This window comes from Alternaria postmessia (genome assembly GCF_024291825.1).
Source record: "Alternaria postmessia strain BMP 2775 chromosome Unknown scaffold_155, whole genome shotgun sequence".
Taxonomy (NCBI): Eukaryota; Fungi; Ascomycota; class Dothideomycetes; order Pleosporales; family Pleosporaceae; genus Alternaria; species Alternaria postmessia.
Window position 1 is genome coordinate 22314 of NW_026260228.1, and position 22630 is coordinate 44943.

The 22630-nt window shown below is 52.2% G+C and overlaps 8 protein-coding genes across 8 annotated transcripts; 5 read left to right on the forward strand and 3 right to left on the reverse strand.

Moving 5' to 3' along the window:
• Nucleotides 1-2294: 2294 nt before the first annotated feature.
• J4E82_010955 (uncharacterized protein) lies at nucleotides 2295-3714 on the reverse strand (the record flags this gene model as incomplete). The annotated part of the gene is made up of 4 exons (XM_051737165.1): nucleotides 2295-3094; nucleotides 3144-3209; nucleotides 3261-3567; nucleotides 3679-3714. 4 exons carry the CDS (start codon nucleotides 3712-3714, stop codon nucleotides 2295-2297), a joined length of 1209 nt encoding a protein of 402 aa, XP_051583073.1.
• Nucleotides 3715-5085: 1371 nt separating this feature from the next.
• J4E82_010956 (uncharacterized protein) lies at nucleotides 5086-6529 on the forward strand (the record flags this gene model as incomplete). Its single annotated transcript, XM_051737166.1, has 3 exons — nucleotides 5086-5481; nucleotides 5530-5908; nucleotides 5958-6529. The coding sequence occupies 3 exons, from the start codon at nucleotides 5086-5088 to the stop codon at nucleotides 6527-6529; spliced, it is 1347 nt and encodes a 448-aa protein (XP_051583074.1).
• Nucleotides 6530-10221: 3692 nt separating this feature from the next.
• On the forward strand, nucleotides 10222-12267 carry J4E82_010957 (uncharacterized protein; the record flags this gene model as incomplete). The annotated part of the gene is made up of 5 exons (XM_051737167.1): nucleotides 10222-10551; nucleotides 10738-11112; nucleotides 11177-11263; nucleotides 11341-12153; nucleotides 12196-12267. The coding sequence occupies 5 exons, from the start codon at nucleotides 10222-10224 to the stop codon at nucleotides 12265-12267; spliced, it is 1677 nt and encodes a 558-aa protein (XP_051583075.1).
• A 330-nt stretch (nucleotides 12268-12597) lies between these two features.
• J4E82_010958 (uncharacterized protein) lies at nucleotides 12598-13284 on the reverse strand (the record flags this gene model as incomplete). The annotated part of the gene is made up of 3 exons (XM_051737168.1): nucleotides 12598-12662; nucleotides 12723-12839; nucleotides 13008-13284. The coding sequence occupies 3 exons, from the start codon at nucleotides 13282-13284 to the stop codon at nucleotides 12598-12600; spliced, it is 459 nt and encodes a 152-aa protein (XP_051583076.1).
• Nucleotides 13285-13521: 237 nt separating this feature from the next.
• J4E82_010959 (uncharacterized protein) lies at nucleotides 13522-14583 on the reverse strand (the record flags this gene model as incomplete). Its single annotated transcript, XM_051737169.1, has 2 exons — nucleotides 13522-14107; nucleotides 14579-14583. 2 exons carry the CDS (start codon nucleotides 14581-14583, stop codon nucleotides 13522-13524), a joined length of 591 nt encoding a protein of 196 aa, XP_051583077.1.
• A 509-nt stretch (nucleotides 14584-15092) lies between these two features.
• Nucleotides 15093-17458, forward strand: J4E82_010960 (uncharacterized protein; the record flags this gene model as incomplete). The annotated part of the gene is made up of 2 exons (XM_051737170.1): nucleotides 15093-15279; nucleotides 15330-17458. 2 exons carry the CDS (start codon nucleotides 15093-15095, stop codon nucleotides 17456-17458), a joined length of 2316 nt encoding a protein of 771 aa, XP_051583078.1.
• Nucleotides 17459-18370: 912 nt separating this feature from the next.
• J4E82_010961 (uncharacterized protein) lies at nucleotides 18371-19967 on the forward strand (the record flags this gene model as incomplete). Its single annotated transcript, XM_051737171.1, has 3 exons — nucleotides 18371-18861; nucleotides 18917-19169; nucleotides 19221-19967. The coding sequence occupies 3 exons, from the start codon at nucleotides 18371-18373 to the stop codon at nucleotides 19965-19967; spliced, it is 1491 nt and encodes a 496-aa protein (XP_051583079.1).
• A 1779-nt stretch (nucleotides 19968-21746) lies between these two features.
• On the forward strand, nucleotides 21747-22577 carry J4E82_010962 (uncharacterized protein; the record flags this gene model as incomplete). Its single annotated transcript, XM_051737172.1, has 1 exon — nucleotides 21747-22577. The coding sequence occupies one exon, from the start codon at nucleotides 21747-21749 to the stop codon at nucleotides 22575-22577; it is 831 nt and encodes a 276-aa protein (XP_051583080.1).
• Nucleotides 22578-22630: the final 53 nt, after the last annotated feature.

Here is a 22630-nt window from a genome sequence, read left to right on the forward strand (position 1 = left end):
TCAAATCGATACATCTCACCGCAGAGTTGGTCATGCTTACTTGTGCCAATTGCAAATCGCCGCCATAGTAGTCAGTCGCACAGCTGACTTGAAGAGTGGCCCCATTCGAGGTGAGCGAGCATTGGTCGTCCTGGGGGCAGGTCGGGGACGACGGGCAGATCGACGAGGCTCGCAGTGCAAGCGCAATTGCGCGGAGGGCAGGTGCCATTTTGAAGTGTGAGAAGATGCGAAACTTGTCTTGTTGATCGAAAAGACACCGCCCTTCACAGCTTTATACATGCTGACCGTCTCCTGTTACGGCCTGGCCGTAGAGAAAAACTGCCTAACGTGGAAGCAATGCGTCCATCGAAAGATTTTGCGAGTTTTCAGCTTCGGATTTGCAGCCTCTCGATAATCTCCAGATCTGTGGCTTGACGCTCTGTTCAAAAAAGCATCTGTGATCGCGGATCATGTGCATGAGGCTAGCGTTGAAAGTGGGTCGTGGTAATCCGGGGTTAGTCCAGGGGTGCCGTCTCAATCTAGACCGAGGTCGCGGCTAGAAACGTAAACCACGAGCACAAAGACAGACCTAGCGGACTTCATAAGGGTATTAGCCATCTTTGACGGTGTTGCCGAAACCGGGTGTATCGTGACAGCCTGAAGCTCGGCCTCCGCCGACAACGCCCCGAGAGAGTCCGTTCCAGCCCTCAATTGGCAACTGGATCTCGAACGTGACCGCGTTGCTGACGCTTTGGTGCGTGAGGGTGATTTTGAGGTTGCCAAACTCGAGTCTATCCACATTCATAGAAATCCTACGTACGTATTATCATCGCGATTGGCAAAGTCTGCGACACCAAAGTGCTCGTTGTCGCTGGAAAAGACTGCCTTGGTACCAGAACGGTGAAGCGCGGGTATGCCCTTGTAGGTAATGACGCTCTGGGTGAGGATGATATAGCGGTGGGTAAAACATGACTCAGGCTGGTACCGAGCGCGAGGATAAATTTGAACTAGCCAGCACGTAGCATTATGATAGGATGAGTGTTCAGCCAGCGTGGATCGCTTATGCACTTTGTCCTTGGTCAACTATGTTTTGATGAAGGTTCAGTGAGACCATACTGATACGTACCTAGATAGATTTAGAGTAATGGCCTTCCCATAACCTCGGCAGTGTCTTGGAAAGTACTGCGTGCCAGCTTGGTAAGATTTTCGGCGCTGAGAGAATGCAGGTCACGGATATGGATGTCTGCAGTGTCGCAGAAGACTCAGACCACGTTTCGGACTGATGAGTTTAGATCCTCTATCGTAGTACCGGTATCGACTCTGGTCATGAGTAGCAAGTGCCTGGACTAAATGATGTTCCTGCGTCGAATTTTGGGAGGAATATATGTGTATGGAGGGCAGCAGGTTTATATGCCTGACTGATACAGGAGGATTATAGCGCGGTTGCGCAAAGGCTTTGCAAGCGGACAGGTCAAGTGAATAAGGGTACCTAGGTAGGTGATGATCAACGCAAGAGAGTCGTAGGCTGCACCGACATCAAATGTGGTTCATAGGTCCACCGCGAACCATGGAAGGCAAATGTAGGGTCCCTTCACCTTTGCCAACGCGCGCATTCCAGTAAACACAAACAGTCTGCTGCCTCCACAGATTTGATCGTGCACTTGAACCTCTTCGACACCCTCACTACTTCATACCACACGCTCTCTTTACATCACACTCTAGCCTAGTACTGTTCATCAAAGAAGAGAAGACAAGAACACCACGATGTCTCCAAACGGCCCTGAATCCATTCCTCACGCTATGGCGAATTTTCTCGTCACGAAACTCACAGATGCTACGATCTGGGTCCAGGAGAAGAACAACGAGAGAAGGGAAAAGGCGCGACGCCTTGCGGATAAGCAAGTAGATCGCGAAGCCAACGATACACGCCGACGCGCATTGGGTAATATAGAGGGCGAGGATAGGAGCCTGATGGGAGACTGGCAAGCCGAAGAGGGAAGGCGTCGTCCACAGGAGAGGGAGAATTAGCGTCGTTGATGGGGCACATGGGTCGGCTCTGTCGTGGTGGAAGAGAGGGAACTAAGTGGGACATTGGCGATGGAGTCTTAGTAAGGCTATTTTATTTCTTCTCTATGCTTAGAACTACACTGCATCTTCACGGCAGAGTTGAGAAGAACGGAATGTTAACATTCAGATGAGACAGAGTTACGTTACAGGATCTAATTCATGTAGTGCTTGAGCCTTCGATGGGTCTGCATCTCCATAGGCTACATACAGATACCTTCTCCATGAACCTTAGTGCTGCCGAAACACATCTACTTTGTATGCATCCGGACATCAGCACGCCTCACAACGCAATCCAGAATCTCGACCAGTATGGCAATTATAACCACGCGCACCTGATTCAATAGCTGCTCGCCCATACCGGTCGCTACGCTTGCAAAGAAGAAAATGGGCGCCAAGAATACGTCGCGCTCGACGTTCTTAGTCCAACTCAGCTGTTGCAACACGGCAGTGTACATACCAAGTGCGATCGCCATCCTCCAGATAACGATCAGCAGACTCCTCGGACCCAAAAGCGATGCGCCGAGCAAAGTCACTGCGTACAATGTCAGGACAACCATCTGGGCGTTCCTTGCCAGCAGCGGACTAGTGATAGTGACTGGCCCGATCGTGCTAGGTTGGGCGGACATGTCGTCTTTCTTATCGCTGATACTGGGCCTAGTAGGCTTCTCCGCTTCCAATAGACCGATCCCGTCAACCCTGATCGTGATGTGTACTGACGGGTTGGATCTGGCATCAACGTTGCTACGATGCGCGCGGTCGTGTTCTGCCAATACTTCTGCAATCTTGCTGGTGACGTACTCGCGAATGCTTTGGCTCAAGGATCTGTCGTCGTGGAAGATATTGGATGCAAAGGACTTGCGGTGGCTGCTATGTCCGTCTCCCGCAGTTTCCACGTGCCCGTAGGCAGTCTCGACCGAAGGTCGAATCTGCCCAGACATGGGAAGATCGGCCACAGAGTCGTCTAAAAGCATCTTCTCGAAATCTGTACTCTTCTTCTTGGGACTGGTGTCTTCGGCTGGGTCGCTGTTCTTGGGAGAATTGTGGTTGCCTGTGAACTGATTAGTTGAGCCCAGGGTATGAAGAGCGCGTTAGTTTACCATGTTGTTGCACAAAGCAGTCGAAATGGTCAATACCACCTTCTGTGAATGACCTGTTGTCCTTATCTGACTCGAATTTAGCAGGTCTCACTTGACGCTTTTTGAAGAGGTACTCACTATACATAGCCTCTGCGATCTTGTGAGAGGAGTCCAGTGGCACGCTGCTCCGCTTGTCCGTACCACCCGCTGTTGTTGGAAGAATTCTCTCACTCATGGTCAGTCGGGTCGCGGCGATGTCTTGGTTTGTGTTCTGGGCTGAACGCTGAGAAAGAACGCGCCTCATCGACTGGGAAAATGAACCCTTCTTCTTGACGCTGTTCTCCACCTTCGACTTCGGCAGTGTAGGTTGCACATATGAGGGCGTCGCACTGACAATGTTCAGGTCATTGGAATCATTGCGCGTTGCAGATTCGTTGTTCACTGACTGTCTTCGTGCTTCAGCTACTGTTGATTCAGTATCTATATAGCGACCCTCTTCATCTTTCAAAAGCCGCGATGAGCTATGCGAGGAACGCTCACTGGGCAGCAAACCGACCTGTCGGAAACCTGGAGGCATAGTCGGGATTGGCATCGGGCTTGATCCTGGGGGTAGGAGCGAATTGGTCAGGGCGTCAGGGCTTGAGGATGCGCCCGAGCTGGGTCGATGTTTGAAGATCTCTCGGAAGCGGCTCGACTTGCGCTCGGCTCTTGGTGTCACGTTGGCGGGAGCACTCAGGCGAGCCATACTGTGGTCTTGCGCAGTGGCGAGCTCGATTTTGTGTGTCTTGAACGACGACCGTAGCGGGGTAGGTGAGGTGGGACAGTTGTGTGCGCGAGGTGGTGTTGTCGTTGTCGCGATCGACTATGCGAGAGTCAGAGTGAAGGTGAGCCCGAGAAAGTTCAAACGCGCTAACGTCAACAGAAATGCTCCTGGAAGAGGAAAATGAAGTGGCGCACGATTGTTTATAACGACTGATTAGCCCTTCGGAGTTGTGAATACGATCTCGCCATTGTGCTTGCTTGAATCGAGCCATTGACTCGATTGCTTGCACAATGACGCAAACGACGAACCGAACGAAGTCAAAAGACTGGAAATAATGACGAATCATGTATGAAGAGTCACCGCGCCTTTTTTAGATCGTTCTAGGCCAGCTGTCCTGATATTTTACCTTGTCAACCTTGCATTCGATCAAGGATTGTTATGACTATGTTGTCGGCTACTGGTGGATGATTATTGGACCCATCAAGTTTGGGAGATCAAGATGAGAAGAGACATAGCCTGCGAATTCGCTCAGTGTGGGTGTTAGTTGTGGCAGTAAAAGTAGGAGCGTATGCTCCGGACTGCTTCTCATGTTGTTCAGCGCGATGGCGCTGCATATCGTGTAGCGGACGAGGGCTGGAACAAGTTGCTTGATCACAGCTGCTCCAGAAGAACAAAGGTTACAAGACCTTCCCTGGAGATCCGTGTGTAGTCTAGGGTCGTTTATGAAGGCGGTGCGTCCCGACGGCCACATGGGGTAGTCTGACGGATTATGTAGGGCGATGGCCCGTGCACTCTCTACGCCTTTGCGCTACTGCCTTTGTACATCCTCGAACACCATCACCATATCGCGATAGCATGAGCGGTTTTCCAGGATAACATATCGCGCAAAGCCATCCCTCAACGTATCCCACTTGCATGCTTCTCGTGAGGCATTACGATACCCGAGGCCTGGAGCGACAACACGTAATGTCGCCTTGATCGTTGTTTCATCTTTGGTGTTCCGCATCTTTCGCAGATGTTCGTACCGTCATCTTCTCGAAGTTGATATGTTCTACGTGAGAGTCCACAGTATGCATAATCCTACCGCTTAGCATTCATAGCTGCTTGGCGCCAGCACGGTACTCATTCATAAAATTCGAATTCAATCCGTTCATCCAGCGCATCGGTTTGGAACCATTTGATGGCTTAGTCAACTTCAGAATGAAGCCATCGTTGCTACTCATCTTCGCCGGCCTCAGCTCAGTGGCTTTGGCCAACGTCGGCACACCGAGTAGAGAGAGCCAAGCCCATGTGACAGGTAGCACACCGGGCGCCGCCCAAGTCAACATGGCCATTGACGACGCGCATATAGCACAGGATCCGATGATGATGGGTGCCATGCCCTCGAGTAACGGCGACGACTCACCTCGCCACCGACAAGAGAAGGCGCACCTCCTCAAGAGGATGGATAAGAAGAGCGGTAAATGGGGCACGAGCCATCCGCGATACCGACTTCTCGAAGCGTTGTGGGCATATACCAGTTACCGCGAACGTCACATGGCCGAGTTGGACCGATGGCGAAGCTTGTACAAAAGCACTGGAAAGAAGCAGAAGAAGGTCAGCTGACCATGGACGTTGTTCTCGCAATCGCTGATGATGCCATAGGTGTTGGAGAAGGCGGTTGGCTATACAAAGAAGCTAGACGAAATCGAAGAACTGATATACGTCAACGCGGCTGTCTCGCGGAGCATCGCTCGTCATGCGATGGAGTTCTACAGTATCGACCAGGCGGAGTTAGACGAGCACATCAAGCAAGCCGAGAAGGACAAGCGGCAAGCAGATAAATTTGCGACGGCTCAAACATTAAAGCATTTCGTACGAGATTGGGCCGACGAAGGTCTCAAGGAGAGAAGCGAAGCCTTTCCATGCATCTTGAGCACGTTGCGCGCCATTAAAGCAGAGTCTCCAAATGGTGCATCTCTGAAAGTACTACTGCCAGGCTCTGGAGTCGGTCGGCTGGGCCATGATGTTGCAGATCTTGGAGGTGAATTTGTTCCAAACCATGTACGGCACGGCTACTGACCTTGTAACAGGGTTTGAGGTGACGATCAACGAGTGGTCGATGTTTATGAACGTTGGTTATCGCTACATGGAAGCGCAAAGGCATGCGAATGCTGTCACCATACACCCCTTCATCGAAGCAATGTCGCACCATGCCACGAAAGTCGACATGACGCGAAGTGTCACAGTGCCCAATATTACCCCCAACCCCGACGTACTGCTCGTCGAGGGCGATTTCAACACCGCCTTCAATGATCAATCAGGCCACTACGACGTCATCGTCACTCACTTCTTCATAGACACGGCCCGCAATCTCATGGCCTACTTCGACACCATTCACCGACTGCTGAAGCCTGGCGGTAGATGGATTAACTTTGGCCCACTCCTCTATGGTACCGGGCCTTTTGTGCAGCTCAGTCTGGAGGAGATCATTAATGTCGTTGAAGAGATGAAATTTGAGTTTGAGGATATAGGTAACGAGTGCGGTGAACTGACCTTCAAGGACAAGAAAGTTCGGAGCAAAGAGGCGGAGTACGGCTTCAACAGGAAGGCGCTAACTAGGTATGCGTATCTTGCGCAAGTATGGATGGTAAGAAAGACCTGAGATCTTTCGTAATACGGTGTGCGAAATGGTCTACAGCGCCATTAATCGCAGCCGAGTCGACGATAGAACGCTCTTCCAACCTGGACGGGCATGTGAGTCAAATATTAAGCGCGTACATATCAAAAAAGTGTTACACCCGAGAAACTGCTTGATGTTCGACCTCTATCACATGTCGAGCGCTGATCAAATTTAGAGAAGGCTATTGTATGGACAATGCTGCGAACACTGGGCGATAGATTACCCCTCGAGACTTCCATTCGGCTGAGCGACGGAACAGCTAGCGAATTACGACCGATAGCTGAGCGCGATCAGCATAGCCTGAATGTGTCGAGTATCACCAATCAGCGTTGAATAGATTAGATAACGAAGTCGTATATGACGGCGGTGATGAGGGCATGCTCAGATAGGCATGTTCGTCACCAGATGGAGGACTCTCGTGTGGCTGGTATTCGCTCGCGGCCGAGGATAAAGCAACAGTTGGTGATGAGTACTGATCAAAGATAACGTTGATACTTTTTGGTGCCGGGGCCGTGTTTCGGTAGGCGCGGAAGCTGGCCATTATGGACCGAGGCAGTAGGATTTTGGTTGTTTTGGTGAGAGCGGATAATGAAATCGAGCCACGTTCCAGCGCCGCCTACTTGTATACATAGTCGAGCACTATATCCAGGAAGGGAGAGCTCATGGACTCTAGGCTGACCTTTGCGTCAACCACGAGAGCAATCGATCAGTCACTGAGACATCCCTTTCTGATTTGCAGGCCCTCTACCATTCACACCAACACGATGGTTTGTTCCTGGAATGCGTCGTTGTGCATTGCTTCGCCGTGCATGAATCTGTCAAGATAGCAGTCGCCGATGAATTCGTAGTATCCTTCAGGCGCGTTGCCAGGCTGATTATCATCTTTGAAAACAAATTTCCCATCCATTCGGAAGGCTTGCTCATCGAAGGGTTTCAATGCTTCTCGTTCTTCTTGATTCAAATAAGTGGGTCGAAGAATGAACGGTACCCTGCTACCGTTTAGTACCCACACTTCATCTCCAACACAAGCAGTCGGATAGCAGAGACCATAGCCACTGTTACTAGTTTCGAAACAACACCTCATATACGTCGCAATCGCGATCTTCCCGTTGAGCGCCGAGTCCAGAAAAACGCCGTCTCGGACACATGAAAGGAAACCATCTAGCCGACACATCGAGGCAGTAGTGAACTTGGTCGACCAAGCGGGGTGTGTGCCGGCGTTCTGTGGTATATCCAGGCCTCCTAACAGTGTTCTCCAGAACCTTACGAAATTATCTGGATAGCTACCTCCTTCGCCGGAGGGATTATTGCAAGCATGGTAATCGGCTGCAATATCAATCCCATGCCAGTGGAGTGCATCCAGCACAAACTCCATGTATTGCTCCATCGACTGGTGGTTGTTTGTCACTTGCGAAACAGAGCCAACGGTCCCAACTCGTGTGCCTTCAACCTTGAGCCCCACCTGGTTCGCTTGAGGACTCCCTGATCGCGGCTGTCGCATAAGCAACACGCCTTTCGACTGATGATCGTCGGAAGCATTGAAGATGGCAGAATCATAGATATGTTCCCTATTGATAGCGATAGTGGAATCGAAGATACTGAAGGATGTATCAAACTGGCGCACCCATGATGCCCACTTTCCCGGTGCTGGGCCATACTGAAATCCCATCAAGCTCTTCAATGTGCCCCTTTCATGGTAAATCATGTGGCATGCAGTACGAAGGAAGACCTCGTGTATAGCCCAGGTGTAGTCAGGCTTCAGAGCTATATCTTCAGCAATTCCCAACAATCCGTAGACCTTGTCACGTGGGTCTTTACAGTCTCGGTGTCCATAGATTATATGCTCTTTTCGCAAGTCAAATCGTCTAATAGAGCTGCGTCCATCCATGTGACGAGTGCCGTGTAGAGACATAGTTATGCTCGCAAACCCTGACAGTGACGTGAAGAAGCCCCAAGGTAACTGTTCTACAGCATTAGAACAACACACTGTGAAGTGGCGGTGGTGATTTGCCCCAAAATCTGTTATGGTCTGTAGCGAAGTCGACCATATATCATAGGTCATTAGGCCCCTCTCAGGCAAGATGGCTTCTTGGGCGGTCCAAATGCGCGACCACCATGAACTTTCGGCGACAGCCTTGAATGCTGCAATGATGATGTTAAACCTATCGTTGGTCTCATAGACAATCATATCCCGTCCATGGTCGCTTTGAGTAATGAAACATGGCCATTCTGTGATGTGTCGATCGTCGGCCAGATGGTGCACAATTTCGAATGGGTCCACGGCTCCGTGGCTTTCGTCCTCAGCATTGCTCGCATGAGATGAGGATCGTGTGAGGCTACATCTAGAGCTATCACATCCCAGCCAGATCCGCACTTGAGCGCATTGTTCATAAATTTTGCCCATGAAGGCAACTTGATGGGATTTCTCTGTTGCATCTGATTGGTTGATGCAGACAGCGTCTACCCATAGAACGAGATCTTGCTCCGCGTTACGCAAGTGTCGCAACGCCTGCTCGAGGTTCGTAGTGACTTCAATTGTGAGGCCATTCACGTTGATCGGCTTGTTGGAGGCAGAGTCGCCCCACGTGTACGACAGAGCTTCATAAGAAGGCTTGTTGCGAAAGCTGACAGTTCGCATGGTGCATCGAATAGGCTCAGACACGCCATCAGCATGAACCGTAAGAAGACGCAAGTGGTCGCTGTCGTCCGGCAGAGCATCGTAGATAGGGTAAGTTGATGTTGACATGGCTTCGTTGATGCTTGAAACCTTACTTGGTTACCTCACGAAGACGCAGCCTTGGAGCGGAGGCCGCCTTCCACGTGCTCACTTCACTCGTGACACCCCACCATCGTTGAATCAGCTAGAACGCCACATCTCAGCCTCGCGCAACTATCTTCAACTATTTCATCACTTCATCTCCTACCCGGATAAATCACGTACACATTCATGCACGCCGACCTCCAACTTCCTCGTCTTATCAACCCAACACAGTCGCGTAGTCGATCCCTGTCCTTCCCCGCCCTCCCACCTCTTCCCAAAACAGCAGCTTTACCAGTGCGCACGGAGACAAGGCGTCAGCAGACTTGCTTCACCCCAGCGCAAAGCAATGTGCGAGGCTAGTTCCCAGGATACACCTGCGTGCACCTGCAGCAAAAGAACGGCCCACTAGCGCTGAATAAGGCGGCAAGTCCGTCCCGACTAGCTCACCCCTTGCCTCATCCAGAGGCAATGATTTAGCCAACGCCAATGGCTCTCCAGTAGTCGCACATGTCAAACTCGGGCGTCTTGCGACCGCGGATGCGATAAGAACGACAACAACGACGGCACTGATTGCACAGCTGGTTCTGCAACATTGGTGCGCGCCTCGGAATCTCGCGGCTATCTGTCCCACGTATTGATTGGGCGTCATCACTGGGACAGCGACATCCAACAAGAGACGGGAACCGTTTTGTGCGCAGCGCGCACCCTGGAGAAGAAACAAAGTTACCCACAAACACCAACTTTATATCTGCTTTTGGCCTCCCGTGGGAACCTACGGCCACCGTTGTCCATTGATCTTGGCCCGAGCGATCAATACTGCGCTTATATATTGAGGAACGGGTACCCTTTCCGCGCAGCGCGCCCTGGAAGTCCAAGGAACGAAGTCGTCGGCTAGAGCATCCGTATAACGACCATGGCCGACTTATCGCACACCCAGACCCACGATGCCATGCTCAAGAACGCCGCGCATCTTTCCGAAGATGCTGCATTGGAAGACGAAGAGCTAGGCATCTCGTCGTCTTCGCGACGAGTCGACTTTGGAAGAGATGGGACTGCCGGCGGCGTTGAACATGGCGGAGGAGATGGGAATGAGGCACGTGAGCAGCGACCGAAACACAAGAAGAGAAGATTCGGGTCAGGTAAGAAGAAGGAGAGCTACAGCCACATGCACTACAAGGTGTACAAGAGACGGTGGATTGGCTTGGGACAGTTGGTGTTGTTGAACATCGTCGTTAGTTGGGATGTAAGTTGACTTCGTTGCTTCTTCGTGGTTGGTACGGAAAGGGTCTTTTAGGGTCAGGGTCCCGCGCACGCTTTAAAACTCGACAGAGCTACTAATGCCACTATGACCGAATGTCCCAAAGACGACTTCTTGTCGTTGAAGACAACGGGAGGCGCGAGATACCATTGACTAACAATCAATCACTAGTGGCTGACCTTTGCCCCCATATCCACCACATCTTCCCAATACTTCAACGTCCTCGAAAGCACCATCAACTGGCTCAGTACCGCCTTCCTCTTCGCCTTTGCAGTGTCCACGCCACTGACAATCTACCTCCTGCACAGGGGCCCTAAACCTTCCATCATCGCCGCCTCCGTCTTACTCTTGGCGGGGAACTGGATCAGGTATGCGGGGACCAAGACAAACGTTTTCAGCGTGGTCATGGTCGGACAGATATTGACGGGGCTTGCGCAGCCTTTTGTGCTAGCAGCGCCGACGCGGTATAGCGATATGTGGTTTACGGAGGGAGGAAGGGTAGGGGCTACGGCGTTGGCGAGTTTGGCGAATCCGTTTGGGGCAGCGGTATGTTATGCACTTTGAACAATAGAGGTAGATCGCAAAAAGACATACTAACGTGACGGCACAGCTTGCGTCGTTGATCAACCCGTTCCTGGGTGATGTACCGACTACAGTGTTGATTGTATCGTGTATAGCAACCGCAGCCTGTATTCCGGTACGTCTTCCGCCGTACCCTCCTCTCGTCCTATGCATGCCCAACCCAGGTCTGAACATGAAGTTAACATCAAACAGTCATTCTTCATACCCGCCTCTCCCCCCTCACCACCCAGCGCCTCATCCGCCATAAGCAAAACCCCCATCTCCACCTCCCTCAGCACAATGCTACGCACCCCATCCTTCTACCTCGTCTTCTTCACCTTTGGCATCTACACCGGCTTCTTCAACGCCTTCACCTCTCTCCTCAACCAAATCCTGTACCCATACGGCTACACCGAGGACGAAGCGGGAATCTGCGGCGCCGTCCTCATCGTCGTCGGCCTCGTCGCATGTGCCATCACTTCGCCCATCGCCGACAAAACGCACGCCTACCTCCTCGGGATAAAGATCCTATGCCCGATCCTATCAGCCGCGTATCTAGCCATGATCTGGGCGCCGCAGACGCGCAGCATTGCAGCGCCGTATGTGCTTAGTGCGGTGCTGGGCGCGTGTTCGTTTAGCCTGCTGCCCATTGCACTGGAGTACCTGGTCGAGATTAGCTTTCCCGCTTCGCCAGAGGTGTCGAGTACTATCTGCTGGGTTGGTGGGCAGGTCTTTGGCGGCATCTTCATCGTCGTTATGAACGAGCTTAAAGATGGTCGGCCAGTGGATCTGGAACAGGTGCAGAAGGCGGGTAGGGGCCAGGCGGCCAAGGGAGGGGATAGACCGCCTGGTCATATGTTCTGGGCGTTGGTTTTCCAGGCTGTGGTCTGTGCATTGGTGTTGCCGTTGCCGCTTATGTTGGGGGTGGAGCGGCTGGGGTTCGCTAGTAGAGAGGGGAGATTGAAGAAGGATGTCGATGGCGATAGTGTTGTTGTTGGTGGTGCTGGAGAGAGGGGTGATGTGGAAGTAAATGGTGGGGTTCCGGGAGCGGAGCGATGACTACTTGAGGATATGGATTCTGGTGAGGATTACGAGAATGACGATGACGACAACGACTATGATGAGGGATACTCGTCGTAGGCTAGGATTTTCCTTTGGTCTGGGCTGTTTGGGAGGGACTGGTTTTTTCTTGGCTCTGTCTTTGTCATGTACGTAATGGGATTCATGTCCGCATATGACCAACACGCTGTGTTACGACATGTTCTCGATGATGTGTACCAATGTTTGACTCAGGCAAGATACAAGTACAGTGATATTCTAAACACGGGCTCTAATATGTACAGTCATCCACTGCATGTGATAATGTCTTGATGCTTGCATTCATTTCCGAAACGGCTACGTTCCAACTACCTGCTACCAACACATGGGTATTCGCTATAGGAAGAAGGACGAGGATCGGCTGGGGGCGATTTACTTGAGCTGAGCGAAGAGCTTGGGGGCAGCGCATTGGGATGCGCAGTGAGCAAGGTGGAAAACTGTGGTTATGTTAGAGGGAGGAAGAGGGGGTGACGCTGGGGAGTGGAAGATTGACATACATTCTTCAACGCAGTCCTCGCTGGCCTTGCCGTCGTTCTCAATCTGGCCTGTCACCCGTTGAGCGCACTCGTCGTAGTGGTGCTTGGGGCCGTGGCATTCCTTGGACTCGGCGCATTCTGCATGAGGTTGTTAGCCGCGGTGCTCTCTGCGATGGCTCTAGGCATGCGGTGGTTCGATTCTGTAGGTGCCTTTATCGGAGAATGCGTCCCCAACCGTAGCCATCTAGAGCCGCAATGCGCCACTCAAGCGACGGGTGTTTTGTTCCTGGGTCCGGGATAACTTACCCTTCTCGAGTTGCTCCTTGGGGTCCGGCGTCTCCTCCTCTTCCTCGTCCTCCTCTGGCTCATCCTCATCATCACCACTGGGCTTGTGTCCTTGCTCTCCGGAGTCGCCGCCACTCTTTGCGTCTTGCTTGTTGACATCGGCTTCTTCGGCGCTCTCCTCGTCGGTGCCAGAAGCGGGCGTCTGGGTGCTGGAGCCACCTTGGACAGGCGCCTCGGCATCGGCCGAGGGGTGGGAGAAGGTCTCCCAGACGTCGGTGAAGAAGTCGGTGATACCCATTGTGAATGCTCCGGGGCAATTGGGGGTCCTCGAGTTGGGGTGCGGGTGGTAGCGGAGGAGTGGGTGATGATTTGGAGAGCTGCGAGAGGTCGGCATCACGAAAATGGGCGGCGCCAAGCATTCCTGAGGTTAGCGGCGTCATGTAATTCTAAGCCATCTCAGTGGTCTCTGACTTGGCCGCACCACACACCCTGTATTTCTCCAACAGAGTGCTATTGCAGTACGGACTGGCTGTGGCTAGTTCCTGTGCCTTCTGAATGCCTCTTCCACACTCAGGCCGCTTCCGACATCCGCAACCACCTTCTCGTCCGCCTCGACCAGCCTAGGCAGCAACTCGAGTAGTTCCTCCACCTTGCCCTGAGGCACCGCGACCACACCATTCTCAAATGGGTCTATCATTATGATGTCGCCTGCTTCAACCACCGTCTCGCCAATCCTTACCGGCACATTGTATGCATGAAACTTGGTCTCAGCCCCTGCGCCAATGACAGATGTCGCTTTGGACCAGACGGGAAGCTGCGTCTGATTAAGAGCCGTAATGTCTCGCACCCGACCGTCGACTACAATTCCCTCTGCACCTAGATGCTGCATGCGCGCTGCCATGATACCCCCGACAACTGCGCACGATTGTCCCGCGGGTTGGCTGATTACTACAATGGTGCCGCTCTCGGTGTAGTCTGCATACGGCCTGGAGTCTGAGAGGTTGGAAGCTGGCATAGTGTCTGACATCTTGGGTGGGGTTGGGAAGGATTTGGTCGCTTTAGGGATCATGAGAAAGGTTGATGCAGGCGCGAGGACCTTTCTCGGCTCAGGCTTTGGTATGCTGGATGTGTGAAGCAGCGGTCCTGACGATAGAGTCAACGGTTAATTCAACATGGGTTTGAACAGCCAAGTCGTACTGATGTCAGCGAGGAAGCCCGCGCCTGGGACATGCAGCTTCAGTAGACCATCAGCGAGCTATGCATGTTTAGCCATGATTCTGGGTACAGTCAGGTAAGGTGAGCGTACGTCACATGCTGCATATTCATATAACTTCTTCCATCTTGGAGCTGCCATGATCGTATACAGTAGTGTAAATTTTGGAATGATGAAGGTGTTTGTAAATTGATCGTAACACGCGATGAGCTATGAGGCTCTTACCCCGCCAGCCGAGGTGCGCCGTACTTTAACAACTGCATCTTCTCCAACCTAGAGCTAGACACACTTGGATACCTTGTGCACGGTACATCCTCACGCATGAACATTTGACTATTCGTGGTTCTCGGAATCTAACAGCAATGCTTTGGGCACCTACGTCATCAATACAGTGGTCCTGGGCCCGCCGGAACACACACGCAGTCGCAGCGCACTGCACTACGTATTGAATGAAGATGTGACGGCGCAGCTGGCGCAAGACGATAGCAGGGTAGATTTGGCAAAGTCGTCGTCTGCTTATGTCACGCCGATGTCGAGAGGTGGACAACGTCAGATGTATCGCCAAGCGGAGATATGCAAGGGTCTCTCGGATTGACGATCCATCTGAGCACTGGCCTATTCTGTCGCTTTCCATACTGTGCTTCACCATTAACGCTCAGTGGCATCTCGCCGCTACGATTTCACAACCGCCCACGCGCGCCTGTTCCTTTTCTTCCATCTGGTGCTTTTCATAGACTTTGCGGCCTCTGCCGCTGCTTAATACTTTGCCCTGGCCTTCCACGCGGCCGGCGCTCTGCAGGTACGTTTTGCCACGAGTCCGACATCGCGTCATTGAACCCCTACTTATAAAGATGTAGAACGTCGCTTCTGTCACCTCAGGACTGTGGCCCACCATGTCCACTGTCATGCGATCTCAGTGGCAGGCCCTTGGGCGAAAGCCCGCGGCTGCCGGTATGAGGCAGCTCTCGACTATCACAGCATCTGAGTCCATGTCGACAGCTGGCGCGCATGCACGTCGCTCAGCATCGTCGCTGTCTCAGGCTCCCAAACCCACATCTGTCACTTCTGGCACATCCGCAGGTCAGTCGCCGAGAGGAGTCAAGTTGGCCCGTCGTACTGACACTCTGCAGCACCGCGCATCGGACTGTGCAATCCCTTCCTCATGGCCTCGCCCTTCGGTTCTCTCAAAACACGGCAATACACTACCATGTCGCACAACGGCCCGCTCTCGCACATTCGTCAGTTGGCCAAGCCCGGCATGCTCGGATTGAACCTCGTCCAACAGCGCTCGCTCTTCGGTAAACCCTCTTACGACCAACTCGCTCGACTCGAACAGGCTGCGAACGCCAGCCCCAACAGCGTACCGGCTCAGGCTGCCTTCTACTCTGCACTCGTGCGCGCCGATATGCACCAAGTCATCGTCGACCGGTACAACACTGGACGTTTCGCTACCAGCGCTATAATCAACAAGATCTACAACAATGCTTTGGCAAAGACGGGACAGGAAGGCGGCGCACAGTCGGGTCTCAACGAGCAACAGCGACAGGCTATCAGCCAGGCTGTCGGTGCGAATGCTAGTAACGCTCAGGTCGCAAGGACCACGGGCGGCACTGGCGTCAAGGCCGACCCCGTTTACGTCGTTGTAGAAGAGTCCATGATGAACGTCGTCTTCAAGTGGGTGCGGTGGATGTTCGGTTTCGCCCTGGCTTGCTACGTTTCCCTGATTCTCATCACACTCTTCGTCGAGACCAGCGGCGTCCTCAAGAAGGTCGGCGGCGGTACTACTGCTGAAGTCCGCCCTGAGCAGCAAACCACCCGCTTCAGCGATGTTCACGGATGCGACGAGGCCAAGGAGGAACTCCTCGATGTTGTCGACTTTCTCAAGAACCCCGACAAGTACAACAAGCTCGGTGGCAGACTTCCCAAAGGTGTACTTCTCGTTGGCCCCCCCGGTACTGGTAAAACACTGCTTGCTCGTGCTTGCGCAGGAGAAGCCGGCGTCCCCTTCTTCTACATGTCTGGTTCCGAGTTCGACGAGGTCTACGTCGGTGTCGGAGCAAAGCGTGTCCGCGAACTGTTCACGGCTGCTCGATCCAAGGCTCCTGCCATTGTCTTCATCGACGAACTCGACGCGATAGGCGGAAAGCGCAAGTCACGCGACGCCAACTACCACCGCCAGACCCTCAACCAGCTTCTGAACGATCTCGATGGTTTTGACCAAAGCACCGGTGTCATCTTCATTGCTGCGACCAACCACCCTGAACTTCTCGATCAAGCTCTACTCCGTCCCGGTCGTTTCGATCGCCATGTTCAGGTCGAACTCCCTGACGTTGGTGGCCGACTTGCCATCCTCAAGTACCACACCAAGAAGATCCGCCTGTCTCCCGATATCGATCTTTCGTCCATCGCCCGCGGCACCCCAGGCTTTTCTGGTGCCGAGCTAGAGAACCTCGCAAATTCCGCCGCTATCCGCGCCTCCAAGCTTCAATCAAAGTTCGTCTCTCTCAATGACATGGAATGGGCCAAGGACAAGATTACCATGGGCGCTGAGAAGAAGTCGCGCGCCGTTCCCCTCCAAGACAAGATCCATACCGCTTACCACGAAGGCGGTCACGCACTTGTTGGTCTCTTTACTCAGGGCTTCAACACCGTGCACAAGGCTACTATTCTGCCGAGAGGCCATGCTGCAGGTATCACATTCTTCCTCCCACAAGAGGACCACCACCACACACGCAAACAATACATCCGCCAGCTGCAAGTAGCTATGGGCGGCAAAATGGCTGAAGAAATCGTGTTCGGCGCGGACAATGTGGCTGACGGCGCGTCGGGCGATATCCAACAGGCCACCTCCCTAGCCTACAACATGGTCACAGCCTGCGGTTTCTCCGACAAGCTCGGCAACGTAGATTTCAAATCAAACTACGAAATGGTATCGCCAGAAACCAAACGCCTCATTGACGACGAGGTCCGACGGTTGATTGACGAGGCCAAGAGTAGTGCGAGACAGTTGTTGTTGAGCAAGAGGGCGGAGCTGGATAAGCTGGCTGATGCGCTTGTGCAGTATGAGACGTTGGATAAGGAGGAGATATTGAAGGTTATTAGAGGGGAGGATTTACCGGGGAGGTTGAAGGCTATGCCTAATGCGCCGATTAAGATTCCCGAGAATCCGCTTTCGACTGCTATTTTACCGCCGCCGAGGGGGAATGGTGGTGGTGATGGGAGTGGGAGTGGACCGCCCGGGCCGCCTATACCTGCGTAAAGGAACGGGGGTGTATTAGCTAGGGTGTGTGGTTGACAACGGGTTGACATGATTGATTGTGTGCGGATGAAAAGCACGCATGTGTCTTGTCATATCTGGGCGAGATGGCGTTGTGAAATTCGCCTTTTTTCCTTCTCCCTTACATTACTAAAGGGGTTGAGTCGCTTTTACATAGCGCGTTATGAATGTACAATATTAAGCATGAAATAAGGTTTAGAAGCATGAAGAGCCTCTGAGGCTAAGTCTGGATGGTGTGGATGGTGACTAAGATCCTAGGTGCCTCGTCTATTGATTTGATGGACGTGTTAGTGATGAGACGTAGGCACAAGGCTGTCGAGTTACACTATGTCGTATCGCGGTAGAAGTGTATATGCAAACACTCGGCTTCACCATATGCAGCTGTATATGGTTGGCTTGTCTCTTATGGCTCATGGCTACAACACTGATTGCCGGAAGTTGAGTAATTGGGTGTAGAAGCGCTGAGGCGCTCTCTGCCAATGATGGCTCGTGACTGGCATGCATAGGATCGTCACCGCAGTGCTTCAGCCTTGTGAGTCGCGCCCTGTATTCTTCCCTTCAGTGATGGGCTGATACCCCTCAGCTGAGGGGGCAGTAGGGCATTAGAGATATTGTTTCCTACTTGCCTATACATTATCCTGCATTTCTTCATCTCATAAATTGTTGACGCGATTGCTACAGCCTACGAGATAGGTCACTATCAGGAGGAGTGAACCTTTGCTACCTGTGGGCGATAATGCAGTATTCTACATCATTCTATCTCTGAGGGTACGGCCAAACATGGCGAACGAGCCGAATGCAAGTTCAATGCCCAGCGATAGAGACGCTTCCTTCCGTCCGCCAATACCAGTCACGATCGAAGCGGCATCTCCCTCTCCAGCGGCGGGACACACCATGCTACCACCAGCAACACATCCCGATGACGGCGACAGCACCGCGGCTGTAGGTGACGAGCCAGAATCGGGCGGTAAACAAACAAGGGCCCAGCTACAACATGGTACGATAGGCTTCGTACGCAAGGTCTCTTGCGGTGCTTTCGACAAGAAAAATCGGTTCGAAATTGCTCGGACGTGGAACTACAATTCCTGGAAAGGTCGCAAAGAATTCAGTTACATTGCAGAAGCCGGGCCCCGGAGATTCCGAGTGAGCTTGCCATGCTCAGGCGAAGCAGTAGAATCTAGGGAAGAGTGGATGGATATCCATGAAGCCAACATACGTGGTCTCATATTTGAGGAACAGAAAAATGATCGTAGAAAGCTTCGGGTGATGTACTTCGTCATGGCCAGACCCCCACAATTCTACGAACGAAAGAATTCCAAAGACGCTGTGGTATTGCCTTCGCGCAGACCGTACCCTTCTAACATGCCGGTGGCCATGGACGACATGTACGTTTGCGCCATTCCGTGGGAAATTCAGTACTCCCGCGTGTACAGCTCACAGCATTCGAGACGAGATCGGAAAGTGGGATTGTGGAAGCAACGAAAGTTTGAGCAACAATTCGTCAAAGTGGGGTGCTCGAGTCTCTCTTGCGTTCACAACATCCCAGAGGGTGACGAATTTGAAAGAACACGAAGTGGCAATCCGACCTGATATACCCCCAGAGTCAAAGTTCCCCAACACAGATGGCTGCGGCATAATCTCTAAGAAGCTTTGCCACACTATAAACCGTAGTCTTGGATCAGCAAGTTCAACAGTAAGATCTCCCTAGTACAGGTTAAGGCCATCAACTAATGTGCGACTGCAGCACCCACGAGCGTTCCAGATTCGCTTTGGTGGTGTCAAGGGTGTAGTCTATACCGCCGCAGACTCTCTGCTCATACACGAAGGCAAACGATGTGAAATGCTCTTAAGGAAGTCACAAATGAAGTTCACGACTCCGGAGAGCGCGGAATGCCAGCTAAGGGTCGTTTACTCAACGGGTGAACAACACCAGTGCTTGTTCTTTGACTCTGCACTGAAAGCCTTCGAAGATTCCGGCGCAGACACGGGGAAGATCGAGGAAATCTTTGGTAAGACTTACGACGAGCTTGCCAACGGTTCCTCGACTGGTCTAGGACATCTCCAACAGATCTTCCGGATCAGCAATGACTTTGACCACAGTAGTGCAGACAAAAGACATCATCTGCTTAAGCTGGCTGTGACGCTGAAGCATCTGAGCCCTGCCATCAATCCTGAGGACTATCCCCACAGCTTCTTGGCTCTCTACCTCACGAAGTTAGGTCAGCGCGTCCGCGACAGAGACATGTTCAAGATTCCTATCCCTGGAAGTTACAATGTCCTTGGTCTCACTGACGATTATGGAATTCTGGACAGAATGCAAGTTATTGTGCGTGCTCATGGTCGTACAATCGATGGAAAGGTCTTGTTGTATCGAGATCCGATCGTACATATCGGAGACATTCAGATAGCCAACGCGCTCAGCGAGCGAGAGATCGAGGCAGTAATGATCAGACGCGTCACTGAACTTCGACTAGGGTTTGTACAGTACTAGGTCAAAAGTTTTGCGCGCCAAGCTGCCGAAGCGCCGCAACACCATTTTGGGCAATGCTTTTTTTGGGTGATAACTCACCCAAAACTGCATCTTTTTTAATGTTTTGAAGCAGCATTCCATTGTCGATAGCTAATACCTTGTGTGCCATCCTTTGGCGTTAATACAAGCTTTAATTCGGCGTGGCATGGACAAGATAAGGGCTTTGATCAAAGCGCCGGGGATACTCCGCCAGCACAATTTCAGCGCGTTACAGAATCTATCCCACTCCTCTTCTGCCTTTGAGAGGTTGTTGTATCGCGGGTAATAAGTATGGAGACGCCTTTTAAGATGCCACCAAAGGTGTTCAATTAGGTTGAGATCAGGTGAGTACAGCGGCCATTCAATGGGTTGAATATGGTGGGTTTCCATGAAGTTTACCACTACGCCCGCCGTGTGTATCCTCGCGTTATCGTGCATGAACAGCTGTGAAGCTCTCCAGTGAGGCAGAAGACCTTGTTGCAGCGCTTAGATGTACGATTGGGCGCTGTACCCACCGTGGGGAGCATCAGGATCTCGCTGCATTATGATGAGATCACTCCGCCGAGGACACCCACGTTCATCGAGCCATATTGCTGCCCACACCATCTGGGCAGGTTTGACAGCAGTTGGGACCTCCGTAAGCATCCTTGGCTTCCATTTCTCGTCGTTGTAGCGAAAGCACCACTCGTCATTTGTATTGGAACCCTTCTGAATAGAGCACTCGTCTGAGAACTTAAGCGTGCGTCGATGCCACGCGAAATGGCGATGGTCCTTGCAGAACTTTAAGCGCTTACGAGCGCGCTAGGGGGTCAGCTTTGGACGCTTTTTGCAGCGTACGTGTAACAAACCAGTCTTACGGAGGACCCTGTACAGCGTGGAGCGGCTGGGTGGCTCGGATGGGGTGCCATCAGGTGGGTGCACTTGGGCTATTTCTTGGAGCTCCGCGTACGTTATCTTGGGATTTTTTCGCACAGCTCGATACACCAGCTTGCGCGCGTGCCTCGACAGTATTGGGGGACGTCCGCTGCGTGGTTTGTCTTCTGTTGTGCCCGTTGTGGTGGCTTTGTTGATGAGGCGTCGTATGGTTGATGCCGAGCGCCCGCACGCTTCCGCCACCTCAACCGCTGAACAGCCAGCTCGCCACATCCCGATGGCGATATTGCGCTCGGCAGGACTCATATTCGGCTTACGGCGCGCGTTTTGCGATACCTCACGTCCAGAAATACGCTGTGTTGGCATAGTTATCGTGGGTTGTTGTTGTGGTGGTGGTGATGGTGGGGGAGAGATTTGGCGCTAGTGGTGCAAAACTTTTGACGCGTAATTGTAACAAACAACGAGGACAGGTTGAGAGCCAAAGAACGGGTCGAGGCGTTGCTGCATCCTCAACTGGACAACGTCATTTTTTTCTCACAACACGAGCAGCCTTCGTTACCCAACCAGCTTGCCGGCGGAGATCTGGACGGAGACAGATATGAGGTTGTGACCGAGGATTGCGGCTTCCTGGGGCCAGAATATACCACAAGCCCCCCTGCAAATTATACCGAGAGCGAATCATGCAGCAGCAGCAAGGCCACGAGCAGAGCTTGTACAAACAAACCGTTCGACATCAATGGTGTCGCTAGATTTATTGGTGATTACATTCGGAACGACTGTTTCGACGTCCTTCAAGAACATCTGATGTGCATGGCAGATCAAAAGTGCATGGCGAGCCAAAATTGTATAGCACATCAAAAAGGTATACCGCACCAAGAAGAGCACGGTATGAGGAACCCGCAGGTGAAGGAACTATCGCCGTGGTTGTCAGAAGCGGTAGACTATGCCAAGTCTGGTAAAGAGGTTAATCTGGAAAGCCAAGTCTTGAACAATCCCAAATTCAGCATTCGAAAGGAGAAACCGGATTTCGTCCACGCACTCAGACGAAAGGCCTTCTACGATCAAATGGACGAAGAGATAGATTGCGGGAAGACTCCATCCGAGTACATGGATGAGTCCTATGAGCCTGAACCTGGCTACTATGAGTCTCCTCATCTCCTGGGGAGAATCTACCGAAAGATCATCGGCAAAAAGTTCCCCGAAGTGGGCAAATGCGACAACATGGGCCTGGAACAAGCTGTCATCAATCACAACTCTTTGCTACAGAAGAGACATCCAATCGACATAGTACGACAGCAACATCCCCCTAGCAACAAGCTATACCAACAGCTGACTGGCAACATGCCACAACAAGTTTCGATTCCGCATATGTCTGATCAACAAGTGAACCCAATCATGGCGAAAGTCTCTTCATTGGGTTACAGGCTGCCACATCGAACACTGACTACCACGGCGCCAGACACTGCGTACTCACCTCGCGCCACACTAGATCAGCCCCCATTGGATTACTCTGCAAGAGTGACTGAATTCGTGTTGAGTGAAATGCGCTATTACCGCAAGTACCTCGGAGCGCGCGGCATAGAGGAGGAGACAGAATACGAGATGTTTCTACATTTGTCCAATGATGGATTTCCTGACGTCCTTATTCCAGAGTTGCTATCAGTCAATCAGTCAGTTGTCAGTTCATCTTTGCGGTTCAAACTGTCAGTCTGGAGGTAGTGAACTGACCTGATTGACTGCCAAGACATTTTTTAGAATCGCGAACTGAGACT